This window comes from Lepidochelys kempii, chromosome 16 (genome assembly GCF_965140285.1).
Source record: "Lepidochelys kempii isolate rLepKem1 chromosome 16, rLepKem1.hap1, whole genome shotgun sequence".
NCBI classification, from domain to species: domain Eukaryota; kingdom Metazoa; phylum Chordata; order Testudines; family Cheloniidae; genus Lepidochelys; species Lepidochelys kempii.
In genome coordinates, this window is record NC_136395.1 from 17,172,833 (window position 1) to 17,187,573 (window position 14,741).

Here is a 14,741-nt window from a genome sequence, read left to right on the forward strand (position 1 = left end):
TGAGGCAGGATTGAGTACACCTAGTCCAGCCCTGACAGGTGTTTAACCTGGTCTTAAAAACTTTCGATAACAGGGATTTCACAACCTCCATTCCAGCACTCAACAATCCTTAGAGTTAGGAAGTTTTTCCTAATATCTAACCTAAATCTCCCTTGCTGCAAACTCAGCTGATTACTTCTTGTCTGGTGGATAGCAGCTGATCACCTTCCTCTTGATAACAACCTTTTACATATTTGAAGACTGTGGTCATGTCCCCCTGCAGCCTTCTCTTCTCTAGACTAAACATGCCCACTTCCTTCAACCCTTCCTCATAGGTCATGTTTTCCAAACCTCTTATCGTTGTTGTTACTCTCCTCTGGACTCCAATTTGCTCACTTCTCTACTAAAGTGTGATGGCCAAAACTGGGCACAGTACTCCAGAGTATTCCTCACCAGTGCTGAGTGGAGCAGAACTACTATCTTACATATGACACTCCTGTTCACACATCCCAGAATGGCATTTACCTTTTTTGCAACAGCACCACACTGTTGATTCGGATTCAATTTGTGATCCGCTATAAATCCCAGATCAGTTTCTGCAGTACTGCTCCCTAGCCAGTTGTTCCCCATTTTATATTTGTGCATTGGATTTTTCCTTCCTAAGTATAGTACTTTGCATTTGTCTTTATTGAATGTCATCTTATTGATTGCAGACCAATTCTCCAATTTATCAAGATCATTTTGAATTCTAATCCTGTCTTCCATTGTGCTTGCAAGCCCTCCCAGCTTGGTATCATCCACACATTTGATAAGTGCTCTCTCCCCTCTATTATCCAAGTCATTAATGAAAATACTGAATAGGACCAGACTCAGGACAGACCCCCCACGGGACCCATTAGATGCAACCTCCCTGTTTGACAGTGAGTTATTGATAACTACTTTTTCAGCATGAAGTATTGCAATTGTGAATCATTTGTACACTCCTCTGGCACATGTTAAGCAGCACACAGCCCATCTCAGTATAGGAAATATGTTATTTCCACCCCCTATGGGAAAGGAGAGTCTATAGACTTTTCCCCCTTTGCGCTCTCCTATGCAAAGCCCAGATGATTCTTCTCCAATGTGCGGTCTATAATATATAGGACTGTATTTCAGGATTATATTTCAATAGTCACAGCCCGCTTCAGCCCTGAGGGACCTCAAAGACAGACACAGACTCAGAGAAATGAGTCCTCCACCTGCCTCCCTGCATGTCAAAAACAAGAAGTGAGTTCACACCACTCAGGTCTGGTGGGATGATGAGAAATGTGGATCCCAAACTTTGAGACCTACTCATTTGACAAGAGAGCGCAGCACGCACAACTTTCTACAATAGGGCCATCCAAGCAAACAGTCCACTCCAGAGCCCCTGGGATCCAGCTCAACCTCTACCACAGGAGTGGGTAAACCTCACCTGAAGTCTGTGAGCTCTTTAATGGGGTCTCCTTTCTTCTTGAATACAAAGGTTCAGTCCATAGAGTCTACAAGCCCTGGCATAAAATTAGGTTCAAGCTTGCATCTCCATGTGAAAGATGAGAGTGGCTGCAATTCTGTTGCTTTATAACGGTTCTTGGGTTCCTGACACACTGTCCATGTTGCTCTTGGCTCGGCAGCTCCAATGGCTGCACAGCTTGGAATTCCCCTGAATCGTTTCTAACACAAACCAGCAGCTCTGTTTATGTTCACTCCCCTCTTTTCCTTCCATCGTTTGCAAACATGGCATTCATTTTGCAGGGGCTTTTCCACTGCTGTGCCTCCTGGGTCTAGCTCCAAGACCTTGGCTGATGCGCCATCTGGTGTTCATACAAACAAATGCAATGAAGCAGAGGTTAGAGTTGGAGGTACACTCCTTAGAGTGGCTTAAAACACTCTTCGGCCTATACACAATTTTTGTACAGCTGGAACTATTTTGGATAAGGATGTGATTTTTTTACACCAATATAATTACACTGGTACAACCCCTGGCGTGGGCAGTTATACTGGTAAGCAGGTGCCTTATACCAGAATCGCTATTCCCCTTCCCATACAGAAATAGCTATACCAGTGTCACAGTTTGGTGCAACTGCACCTGTATTTCCTCTCCGTGGGCCAGCAAGGGCACCCAATCCAGGCTCCCAGCTGTTGCTGCTGTTGAGTTGAGGTACACCCCCCTCTCCCCCTTGTGAACAGTTCCCTGCTTTCACTGTGTATTTTCCAGCACAAGGACACCTGCTTGCTTCATCTTCAGAGATGGTTAACAGGTTTACTGTAACCTTTGCTACAGATATAACTTACCAGCCAGCACTTTCTATACAAGCCTGCTTTATTCTTAAGGTGAAGAGCACCACAGAGAAAACAGATTGAAAACAATGAAAGAACCTACACGCATGCCCAGAAGTTTACCAGAGATCACCCCAACCCTAACATGGATTCTGACAGGAACTGTCCTTTAAACCCCCACCCAAGGAGGATTCCTTGTGGTTACCAGCTCACCACAGCTTCAACTCAGAACAAGTACCCAGGCTTCTGAGGCCTCAGTAGGCCGATTAAGGCCCTCTGTGGACCAGGGGTCCTGTCTGTTTGCTGGAGCAGGAAGAAGGCCATCAGCCTGTTTAAAACCGGGCTATTTATCCAAAAAACTTTTTCTTTGTCTGTTGGCCCCTGGAGAATCCAGTTGGAACCAGTATATGCACATCTCTCCTGGGGGATGGCTTCAAAGGGTTGATAACAGAGGAAGTACATTAGCATCTAGAGAAGGTACATACAATGCCACAATAATACTCACTTAATTGCATTTTTAATATAATATACCCCAAAGATATTAACCCTAATTCAATAAGGTTTAATTTAATTCAATAAAGTTTCTTAATTCCATAAGATTTGTTCAGGATACTGCAGGGAATTGTCAGCCTGTCACAACCAGTATAAACGCCTGTATGTCGATATCACTGCCTCTGTGTGTAGACGAGCCCTGAGATGAGCTATAGCCCGATCCTCTCTACTGCCTTGCAACATGTGCACTCATTGACATACCCATGCAAAGTGGGTGTGCAGTGCAACCATCCTGAATTGGCAGCATTTCACAGCCACTTCACACTCACTTTGCACAGGTATAAATTACACCTCCAAGTGCAGGGCAGCAGAGAATGAGGCCTGGGGTGTGAAAAATGATCAGATGGATTTTCTCTCATTGAGCTTTGCCTGCTAATGAGTGGGAAAGTTCCTTTTCGAGCTCTTCTCCTGACAATGATATTAACTATGCCCTTTTGGATCTTAACTTTGTTATTAAGCTGAGGACCATGTGGTGCACTAGTTAAAGCTGGAAATTTGGAAACAGGACTTCTGTGCTAAAAACACTTGTCTACCTCAGAGGTACACCGTGAGGATGAGCTGATAAGTGTTGTGTAAAGTTCTATGGATGAGAGGCACTCTGAAAGTGGAATCTTGAATCTCTTTTTCATGTCTTTTTCCCCTCTGCAAACTGATGTAGAAGCTTGTAGCTGATCTGCAATATAATAAACAATAATACAGAGCTTTTACATAGCACTTTTCATCAGTAGATCTCAAAGCATTTACAAAGGAGGTCAGTATCATTATTTCCATTTTACAGATGGGGAAATTGAGGGCTCATGAACATAGAGTGACCTGTCTGAGGTCATCCAGAAAGCCAGTGGCAGAGTCAGGAACAGAACCCAGGTCTCATGGGTACCAATCCAGGGCTCGGCCAACTAGGCCATGCTGCTTGTCCCATAGTTATGTGTGGATGAATAAAGGCAAAGTAACAAACTTTTGATTGTAAGCTCTTTGGGGTAGAGCTTGTCTCTTACTGTGTATTTGTACAGCACTTAGCCCAATGGAGCCCCAGTCTTGAATGGCGCCTCTGGCCATTACTGTAATAAAATAAATAATAAAGCACCTCTATTACCCTTTCTCTCCATACAACTTTAATAACTATATGGACCCAGTCTAGCCTCCCTAACTGCCGTCCATTTTCACCTCCAACCCCGCTTGTAAGTCAGTGGGACTGAGGAGCACATATCAGTTAAACACCGATTACTATATGCTCGTATCATTGATAAAAATATTTTCAGCTTAATCAAATTGTACTCCCTTGAGGAGGCAGGGGGCACAGTTTAAAGGCCAGGGCTCTGATTCTTCAGAGCCCTGCACCTTGTTTATTCATTTACACCAGTGCAAAGTGAGTGTATCATGCTATTACAGGAGAATGGTAGCACATGCACTGCTTTTGTGACTATACAAGGGAGCACAGTAATGGAGAATTAGATCAAACTAGGCCACGTTCCACTGTATCTAAAACAACTCTTACCTTGTTTCACCAATAGAGCCTAGAGGCCTGTGACTGGGAAAAAGATATATTTCTTAGGAGGTCGAGCACGAAGGAGATGAGGTCTCACCAAATATGTATGTTAAATGCTCACTCTTCCATGGAAGACTAGATGCCACTTTAAACTGTGGGACAGAACACAAGTACAGAGGAGAAGCTTGCTGCAGTCTGAGTCATATGCGTTTGGGTCTCACATTGCTGTGGCTGGAGGTTCTCCCCCCAGGACAAGATTCTGAACTCCCCTTTCAAATGTGTTAATTGGAAACTTGGAGATGTGCAAAAGAAGGGGAGCTGACCAGGGTGCTGAAGGACAGTATTAATCCAAACCCATCACCCCAAGTGCTGAAAGGTGCTCGTTGGCCAATGGAGTTCCAGCTGAGTGTGGTTGAAAGAAGTGGAGTTTGATAATTATTTGACAATTCAAACATTAACAGATCCAACACATGGACCCTGGTTTGTATCGGTCAGCAGGAGCACAGATAACAGGGAGTTTGGGCTAAGTTATAAACCAGTTAGAGCACTGGAATACACTAGTTAATCAATATACAAAGCATTCCAGGACTATGAACATTGGGGCTACTCAATAAAAACTTCCAGATAATCAATGAGATTTCTTGGAGAAAATCACAGGCACAAGCCTGAAAGATTCCTGTTGACTACAGTGCGTTATGGATCTGGTCCTTGGAAAAGAAAGCTTAAAACTCCGGCTTGCTATTTTTTTTTCATATCCACCCTTAGTTTTCTGGTTATTTTTTGGTGCCATTACCCTCACACACTCCTGCCTGTTAATTGTTTCTCCAGGACACAGGCACCATGCCTACTTATCCACCCATGTTGCAGTGAACACTCCTCTCCAAGTTCCTGGCAGTGTCCTTTTCGGCAATGATGATAACCAGTTCTTATAGAGTGATTTTCATCCAGAGGTCTCAAAGTACTTTACCAAGAGGTCAGCATCATTATCCCCTGAGACAGGCAAATTGACTTGCCCAAGATCACACAGTAGAGCAGTGGCAGAGCCAGGAACACAAGCTGGATCTTGGGGGCTTGAACCAGGTCTCCACTAGGCCAGCCTGCCCCCCACAGGTTTTTCTGTCTGCCTCTTGTTGCCTTGATTCTCAGAGCACCTAGCACCCATCACATCAGTACAGGAAATCAAAGAAATGGCTGTACCCATCTTCCCCTTGTTGGCTCAGGTCTCCATTTTGTATGTCTTCCCCTTCCTATCCCCCTCCTCCTTTTTATCCTCTCAACATTTCTATTTCTCCCCTTGGTCTGTTGCATCTCTCTTCCTCCTGCTCTTATCTCTCTTCTCTCCTTTTCTACTGATCTTCTCCCTGACCGTCAGTCCCTACAGGAGAGTAAAAAGGCTATGCCACAGGGTGCACCACTCACTGCTTCTCTGGCAGCTCCTCCTGGTCACTCTGGGGATTAGCTCTCGAGGTCACACCCCTTTCCGTGGTTGCACGCTGTCACACCGTCTCAGGTCTGCAGCTCCTCTCTCACTCCAAGAACTATAGCATCCTCTTCATGATTCAGCCCTCTGGCCAGGTCACTCAGCATTCCCCCCTTACACGGTACAGTCCCCCAGAGTCTCTGTCACTCCCCATAGTGACCCAGCCAGTCTTCCAGTTCACTGCCCCTCCAGTGCCACTTCCCCCATGGTGGGTAGGGAAACCCAGGCCTGCCATCTATTCCAGGTTCCAGTCCAAGGACCCTCCATCTGGCAGTTCTGGGCTTTACTCTTCCAACCCTCACTGGTCTTTCTCTGGACTGTTTCCTACCTTTCCTGGTTCTCACTTGCTGGGATATACCAACTCCAAACACTCCTCCCTTTTCCCAGGGAGTGACTGCCCCTTTCCCAGCAGCCCCTGTCTGTTGCCAGTTTCCTGGTCGTATAAGCCCCACCTATTCCTGCACAGCTGAACCTGCTTGCAATCAAGTCCCTGCTCCCTGGCTCTTCCTCCAGGGCAACCTGTGGAGTTACTAGGCCTGTATGACTAGCTTAGCCCCTTCGAGTCCTATGTGGGATGGACACCCCATTGCAGGCAACCATCCCCAGCCATCAGCCGGTGAAAGGGAGACACCAAATATTTAACACAAGTCTTGACTGGTAAAGCTGGCTGGAATTTTTCCAACAAAAAGCTTTTTTAATTGAAAAATCAGATTTAGTCAAAACCAAGAGTAATCACTTCTGTCAGTAATATTGTGGCGGAGGGGTTGTTGAAAAAAAATCAGCATTTTACAAAACCTGAAATTTTTCCACAGGGGAAAAATCATTTTCCAACCATCTTTACTGGTCATTGCAGAGGAAATGATTTCAAATGTTTGCCCAGAGGACGAGTTTGTTTCTGATTTTCGAGCCTACACACGTCCTGTTCCTGATCTGGGACTTTGCATATCCTCTCCAGTTGACCAAGCCATGCAGGGCATGGAGACTGCAGCTGCTCAGAACGACCCTGAGACACCTTGCCGGGGCCGCGCTGTCAAGGGAACCTGCTCTGTAGAGGGCTTCACTTTAAAAAGGAACAAGATGCTCTCCCCCCGGTATCTGCTGGCGAAAGGTTCAGTCCTGCAAGGTGCTGAGCGCCCTCCACTCCTGCAGAAGTCAGTGGGATTCAAGGAGCTCAGCACCTCATGGGATCAAGCTGCAAACATGCAGGGTCTTGAGGGCCTGCTATGCCCAGTGAGGCATGAGCCCACAGTGTGGCAGTAGACACACTAACAGTTCCCTCTAGAAATCTCGAGGCTGGGATCCTGTTCAGCTGCTGCACGAGAGCATGAAGGAGTGGGTAGAAGAAGCTCGCCACCCCCCCCCCCACTCCCCAACAGGGACATAACCCGGCTCAGGATGGGACTTTCCTCTTAGGCTAACACCAAATATAATAATGTGATGATGACTCAACTCTTGTTATTGCATCAGTGGCTTACCCAGGCTAATGGGAACTAGCCTCCAGCTCTCAGAACAGCCTGAGATTGCAGAAACACATCAGGAAGTCACGTTCTGATGCTTTCCCCTTTGCTTTCACCGAGCCAGGCTGTCATTCAACTCCTGCCATGAAGCTTCTGAACGTGGCTGGATTCTTCGCTCTGGCACCCACTTTGGTGCCAGCTCTGGAGCCCATCACCACCTCACTTGCTTTCTGCGGGGCAGCTGTCATGTGGCAGCTCTTCTCCCCTGCCTCCTGGCTCAAGTGCCGCTTCCTGGAGTGCTGCAACATGAAGGACACCCTGGACATCCCAGGTAATAGCAGCAGAAAGTGATGACGTGGGCGGAGGAATCCGAGGGACCTGCTGACCTCAGGAATGCTATTGCATTCTGGGTGAAGGGATTCTAACAGGGGCAGTGCAGGCTGCCTTCTCATGACCACCCTCCCGCAGCCGCGCTGGCCATGCCCCTCCTCCCATGCCACAGGTCTTTGCTGGCAGAGAAGAAGTTGCAGACACCTCATGTCACAACAACTTCTCCTTTGATGGACTTTTCCCTTGCCAGGAATCCCCTGCTTTATGCTGGCATAATCCAGGAGTGAATTGAAGGCCGTGAGCTAAGTAATCCTCCCAATGCCCCTGCTTCCAGCTGAGCACCCAAACACTTCACAACCAGGAGTGGCAGAAACTTCCTAAAAGTGTGTGTGTGTGGGTGGGGAGGCAGCGGTGCATGAAACGTGGCCCCCCCATGCCACCCTTTTCCCCTGATGCCCCGTCCCTTCCTGCACCTCCTCTCCCCCCAAGACTTCGCCCCCCCGCTTGCTCCTCTCCACCCCCTCGACCCTGTCACTTGTAAAAAGTGGTGGGGCCATGGCCCCCCTGGGCAGGGCCCAGCGTCACTGGTGAGAATGTTGGATGCATGAGTCAGGGCTAGAGGTCGGATAACAGCTCAGGACTGCTAGGTTCAGAGTCCCAGGCTTTCTCCACTAGCTCACCCTGCCTCTGAGCCCTGCAGTCTCTCCGTTTCATTTCTGTGAAGCAAGCAGCCTCCGCAGTGAAAGAGGAAGTTGAACAGCAGCTCTCGCCCTGCCTTCAGGACATTAGTGCCGAGAAGTGGAAACTGAAATGATCAATAAATGGCCTGTTGGAAACTTTCCATAAACCATGAGCCTCCCAGCCTAGGAAATCCCCTTTCTTGTGTTTTCAGCACCAGTAACACTGGGCCTTTAATTAACCCTTTCCCTGTAGGACTATAATGCAGATTCTGAGCCAGATCCTTTGCTGGTGAAAACTAGCATAGCTCCATTTACTTCAAGGTACACAGATTTCCTCCAGCCCTCCGCCTATAGGCAGTGTACCTTGAAGTGCTTTTTGCCACTGAAATGTCAGCTCTTCTTTGAGAACGGGGGGAGCAAGGGAGACATGTCTTACCTCACTTATTAGGTACCTTATGTGCCACCAAGATGGTTAAAGAGGATCCAGGAATTTCAACAAACATGTCCCCCTAGAACCACAGGATCACATCCCAGGGCCATGTATGAGGCACCAGCTACAGTGATATTCCTATTGGGAGTCTCCAGGTATCCCGTGCAAGCTGCTTGGCTCCCATGAACAGTCACTGAGGACCAAATACAGGGTGCAGCTCAGTGCCTACAGCTCCCATTATACAGGGAAATGGCCCCACAATAATACTAACTGGGAATGTTTTCCCCATCTGTGGCTCAGGAGTAGCATGTGGATGGAGGGTCAATGAAGTGCTTCCTGATGCTGACCTCCCATCATGCCTCCAGCCCTGCAGATGGTTTTGGAACAGAAAGTATTTGGGCAGCACCTAGCCACCCAGGTGGTTCTGAAAGCACTGAGTGCACACTCCAGAGACAAACAGCCCAGGAAGCCCCTGGTGATGTCCTTCCATGGCTGGACTGGCACTGGCAAGTCCTTTGTCAGCAAGATCATTGCACGGAACCTGTACCAGAGTCATGAAGCAAGAAGGAGCTTCGTCCATCAGTTTGACGCAGTGTTGCATTTTCCACACGCTGAACATATAAAGCAGTATAAGGTACTTCCTTTGTGACTCTACTTCTTAATGGGGTGGATAGGTCAGGAATCCTGCATGCAGATCACATACGGGGCTGTACGTGCCCAGGGAATTTCAACATCGCTGTTCCCCATCCTGGACATCACCAGACAGTGCAGAGAGGCGTGAAAAATGATACAAAGTTCACCAAATTTGTTGAACCTCTCCAAACACTTGGGTTGGTTCAATGTTTGAACTGAGGTTCAAGACAGTTCTTGCTTTAGGCACACAGTTTGCCCCAAATTTATTACTGCAGGTCCTACATAAACAGTGCACTCTTTTAGAGGATTTAGACATTCATCACTAGATTATAACATTTAGGAAGTAGGTCAAATTTGAGACCTATTCTATCCGACTATATCCTGTCAGCGAACAACAGCCCAAGGAATCTATAGGACTCATATACAGAGACAGAATTTACCACATCACATCAGATTATTGGTCCATCTTTTCAGTATTTCTGCCTCTCTCCCCCCAGCCCTATTCAACGAAAGCTCCCATTGACTTTAATGAGTTCAGGATTAGACCCTCTGGCAACGGTTAATACCTAATGTCTCATGGAAGTCAATATCCAGTATGCATCTGATGAAGTGAGCTGTAGCTCACGAAAGCTTATGCTCAAATAAATTGGTTAGTCTCTAAGGTGCCACAAGTACTCCTTTTCTTTTTGTGAATACAGACTAACACGGCTGTTACTCGGAAACCTGAAATATCCAGACAAATTCCTTGCCGACACACATGTAGGTACTGAGAGTCTGATCCTGCTCCCATTGAAGTCAATGAGAGACTCTTAACACATGAAATTTGATTACCTTTACGTATCGTTGGCATTACATTAATAGTACCTCCAAGATAGAGTACCGGTGGAATCCCCCACAAAAAAATAATCCAGCTCCAATCTTGATTTCCAGCTCCCCTTGCTCACCGACCCTCTTGCCCATCCCCACAGGAGCAGCTGCAGAACTGGATTCGAGGGAATGTCAGTGTCTGTCCGAGGTCGCTTTTTATTTTCTCAGAAATGGACCAGATGCCGCATGGCCTGATTGACTCCATCATGCCGTACCTCAGTCATCGCGAGGCTATCAATGGCATCTACTATGGCAAGGCCATCTTCCTCTTCCTGAAGTAAGGAAATCCAATGGTTAGTGAGTAACTGTGACCCGACAGAGTCAGCAAGGGCAAAGGGAGAAGCAGGTGCTAATAGGCTTTCACCAGGCTACAGTTTGATTGCACGGGTTCAGGTACCTTGCTGTACACTCTCTCCTTGGTCACCAAGAAGAGTCTGTCCATATGTGATAACTGAACCTGTCCTACCCTCATGTCAGCCAGAAGAACTTATACCTCTACAATTATTCAGAGTGACAGGATCTCCTTCCTTCAGGACTGGTACAAATGTTACTGTTAGCCACTCCGGTACCTTCTCTTTCTCCAATACCATCTTTTATATTTTTCCTAATGCTTTGACAGCACTTGTCCCACCAGATTTTAGCAGCTCAGCTTTATATTGTCTATTCCTGCAGCTTTCCCATTTGTAACTGCTTCACTGCTCTTTCCAGTTCTTCTTCTGATGAATACATATAGAAAGATACATATTGAGAGTCCATAATATTGAACAGAATTCGTAAGTTGTGCATAGATTCCCCAAGTCATACTCACCCACTTAGGGTTCCTTCCATGCATGGATCTAGGGGGCACAGTCTGGCCCTTTGTGTTGTTCCTGAGATACTACTTTGCTGAGGGTCATTCTGATGATCCAGTTCATTTCTCTCCTAACAGTAACGCAGGAGGGGATAAGATAACAGAGGTGGCGCTCGATCATTGGAGGAGGCAGAAGGGAAGAGAAGAAATTCCCCTGACAGACCTGCAGTCTATGCTATCCGCTGAGATTTTAAATAACAGGAACAGTGAGTACTTCTGAGCTTGTGAGGTCCATGGGATCCCATGTATATTATCCAGCCCCAGTTCTCTGTGGAATGAGCCATGCAGTACTGATATGTAGCAATATATTCCTGCAACATAATTATTTTAAAGAACTCAACTGTAAACCTCCCCACATAGGTAAAATAGTGTTTGTAGAGTGTTTTCAGATCCCCAGATAGCAGGCTTTGTAGAAGAACAAAACATTGTGGTGACATGTGGTTATTCCAGCTATGCATGGACAGACATCTCTCTCTCTCTTTCCCTCCCACTCCTCCATCCCCAGGTGGTTTTTGGAATAGCAAGCTGATCCAGAAGAACCTGGTGGATTATTTCATCCCTTTCTTGCCCCTGGAATATAAACATGTGAAAAAGTGCATCCAAGAGGAGCTGCACTACCAAGGGCACCAAGAAGATGAAGACCTCATCATAAAGATTGCCTTAGCAATGTCCGACTATCCCAATGAAGACAGAATCTACTCTAGCAAAGGTTGCAAAACTGTGGCCTCAAAGGTGAACCTGGATACCTAGAAGGGCCAAGTGCTCAAGGACAAGGAGGAAGAGAAAGCAAGTCTCTTTTTCCTTCTCCCACCAGTATCTTCTCAAACTGTAAGCTTGTTGGGGCAGGAAACTGCCCTTTAATATATCTAAGCCTGTGGCACACTGTTACTGGAGAGAAAAGATAACTTCCTCATCTCAGCATAATACAGTACATCCTTTCCCTACCTTCCAAACATGCTGCTGTAAGTAAAATAAAATTAATATGGTATTTATTCTTAATTATCTCTCTGGATTCTTGACAAACCTCCCCTATCAAGATCAAAAGGAGGCAGTACAGAGTAGGCAGGGCAGATATGCCTGCCTTGTTTTTCCAGGGATATGAACAAAGGAAAAACAAAAGCAACAGAAGAAAAGGGACCCAATATAAAGAACTACTGACTCAGGTTTGCTTGCCCACTTAATTCCTCATCAGTCTCTATTAATGATGGTTGTGTGAGCTTTTGATTTTAACAGCAAATCTAGAAAGCTCTGGTTATGGACAGAGGTTTGCTAGAGAATAGGCCAGAGGTGCTATGGTTTAGAATGATGCTCTAAAAAGCTTGGAGCTCAAATAAGCCCCCCCACACTTCTAAGCATTTTTTAAATCTTCCCTAACATTTTATTACAATATTTTTAAGGATCCTGTCAGGGAGATTCTTGGGGCAGGATAAGGGAGGGGAAGAAGATGAGTTTCTTGATCTCTGCCAAAATACCCATCAACTTAGATCCTTAAACGTACACGCACCAATTATACAGAGTGTTTCCTTGCTGCAATTCACTCTGATGGTATAATGAAGATACCTTAGTCAGTTATGCTTTTGGTGCAAGTCAGTTTAATTTTCTAGCCTCTTCTTGCAATGTTTTGGTTACAAACACACTAGGGGAATGTTTGAATACCAACAATAAACCCTTTTTTATACTGAGTCAAACAAATCATGAAAGGTTTCTGTCAGTGTCAGGTTTTGTTTTTTTTTTACACCACCTACATTTTTGCCCTGGATTAATACTTGATCATTTCCTTGTAACTCCTCCCTGACAAAGCACCAACGAAGTATTTTTAGCACAAGAAATATGACTCTGATGGAACTGAAAAGAATGCAAGACAAAAAAGCAAACACCGAGTGTGACGAAGTGGGAATGTTCTTAATGTTTTCTCTGAATACTATGTGGGTGCCTCAGTTTCCCCTATGCATTTCTTAAGTATCTAGGTGGTGAGATAAGGGTGTGTGATTGTTGCAGAGCCTTAGAGGATCAGTGTGATGCTTTCTGCACATAGAATGGCTGACACCCTGTCTCCTGGCAACTGGTGGCCTGGGGCCCTCCCCTGAAAGTGCCAACTGAAGGTGTTGGAGAACAAAAAGATCAGGTGGCCTCCTGGCCCAGGAAAGAGACAAAAGCCAGAGGAGGGGCTGGAGAGTTTCAGTTTGGAGCTGGCTGGGGAAAGAGCGGGAGGCCCAGACCTGGGATCTGGCCTTCCTGCCCCCAAGATGGACCTGACTTAGAGGTCCTGTTTCTCTACCTACAAGCTCTGTTTCAAACTGTGTTCCTATTATCTAATAAACCTTCTGTTTTACTGGCTGGCTGAGAGTCACATCTGACTGTGAAAATGGGGTGCAGGGCCCACTGGCTTCCCCAGGAGCCACGCCTGTGCGGACTTGCTGTGGGAAGTGCATGGTGTGAGAAGGGGATACTGAATGCTCCGACGTCAGACCCAGGAAGGTCGAAGCTGTGTAAGCTTCTTGCCCTGGAGACAGTATGCTCACAGAGAGGAGGCATGCTCCCCCAGAGTCCTGACTGGCTTCGTATGGAGTAGTTCCAGAGCATTGCCCGGTGCCTCTGTGACACCGAGGTTACTTAAAGACTTGTCTGCCGAGAGGAAATGTACAGCTGAAAAATGCAGAAGCCGCTTAATTTGGACAGTTTGACACCCATTAAAACTTGCAGAAATAAAACTGAGGAAGCAAAAATACAAAATGAAACTTGCTTAGTAAAGGGGAGCAAATGGAAAGCCTGATTCTAATCTCACACCCTTTTACACTCCACTGATTTAAATGGAGTTACTTGTGATTTACACCAATGTGAATTTCCAATTAAGCCAAGGGGAGTCTTTTTGCTGATTTCAGTTGGACTTGGATCTAGCTAAATGAGATCAGAATGAGCCCCAGAGTTCTTAAACATACACCAAAGGTGACTGGGGCTAGTGATCTGGGCACAATAGTGACTCATCTTCACTTCTGCTGAAATCCTCATCCATGCTTCCATCTTCACTCGCCTTGTCTATTATAACGCTCTTTTCTATTGTCTTTCAAGAGGTCAGTTCACCAGTTGCCACCTGCTTTCTTAAATGTACAAAGAAACACAATGATGTCATCCTCAAACAACTATACTTGCAACTGCTGGAATTTTAAAATGAAATTTTCCCTCTGGCTCTTTTGTCTTGGTGGTTGTAGGATTTAGTGCAGTTTGGGAAGTCCTTTGTGTATTTACCCGTGGCTGGCTCACTGTTTACTCTCTTTTGTAATAGTCTGCAATGATTTACCTCTCCCATCTGTGGGTGTTGGCACGGGGCACTCTGCTGCTGCTGCGGACGTGTAGCTTTCAAACTGTAATGGTAAACAAATAAGAGAGAAGCACGGTTCAGACAGGTTCAAACTATTCCTGTGCATGGTGAGGAAAGGTATCCGCGCTGACACTTTACATGAAAAGGAAGGTATCTTCTGGGCTGTGATAGACACATCATGCGGGAGAATGCCTGTGGGATCGGAGAAAGGGTGCAACTCTGCCACCTGCAGAGCTCGTTCCATGGGAGCCTTTGTGGGAGAACGGGGATTGTGATGAGAACATTTTACTCTGACGTCATCGTGTTGCACCATGAGGTGAGAACAGGCAGGCTGGCTGGCGTCACAGCCGGGGGGCGGGGAAAACGACACACAGGCTTTT

General features: G+C 46.3%; 2 protein-coding genes across 8 annotated transcripts in view; one reads left to right on the forward strand and one right to left on the reverse strand.

The window, feature by feature from the left end:
• Positions 1–2,302: 2,302 nt before the first annotated feature.
• The window catches only part of TOR1A (torsin family 1 member A), a 29,782-nt gene continuing 17,343 nt past the window's right edge, over positions 2,303–14,741 (reverse strand). Inside the window, exons 5-7 of one of the 7 annotated variants that reach the window (XR_012155285.1) lie at positions 10,157–10,464; positions 4,325–4,467; positions 2,303–3,502 (exon numbers count right to left, since the gene is read on the reverse strand). Coding sequence is in view for 1 of the 7 variants with exons in the window: in XM_073314689.1 (XP_073170790.1) it covers positions 10,427–10,464 (38 nt within the window). In the remaining 6 variants the exon portion in view is untranslated. Of the gene's footprint in view, positions 3,503–4,324; positions 4,468–9,556; positions 10,465–11,000; positions 14,405–14,741 lie in introns of those variants that run through there. The other 6 variants (XR_012155288.2, XR_012155287.2, XR_012155286.2 and 3 more) reach the window with 6 other exon arrangements.
• Positions 7,374–12,052, forward strand: LOC140899338 (torsin-1A). Its single transcript, XM_073314692.1, has 5 exons — positions 7,374–7,583; positions 9,058–9,326; positions 10,294–10,469; positions 11,121–11,248; positions 11,548–12,052. Exons 1-5 carry the CDS (start codon positions 7,397–7,399, stop codon positions 11,790–11,792), a joined length of 1,005 nt encoding a protein of 334 aa, XP_073170793.1. The 5' UTR covers positions 7,374–7,396; the 3' UTR covers positions 11,793–12,052.

Coding starts and splice junctions, on each gene's coding strand:
- LOC140899338 (XM_073314692.1), top strand. CDS start 7,397: ATGAAGCTTCTGAACGTGGCTGGATTCTTCGCTCTGGCACCCACTTTG. Junction 9,327..10,293: donor AACATATAAAGCAGTATAAG/GTACTTCCTTTG, acceptor CCATCCCCACAG/GAGCAGCTGCAGAACTGGAT. Junction 11,249..11,547: donor GATTTTAAATAACAGGAACA/GTGAGTACTTCT, acceptor CTCCATCCCCAG/GTGGTTTTTGGAATAGCAAG.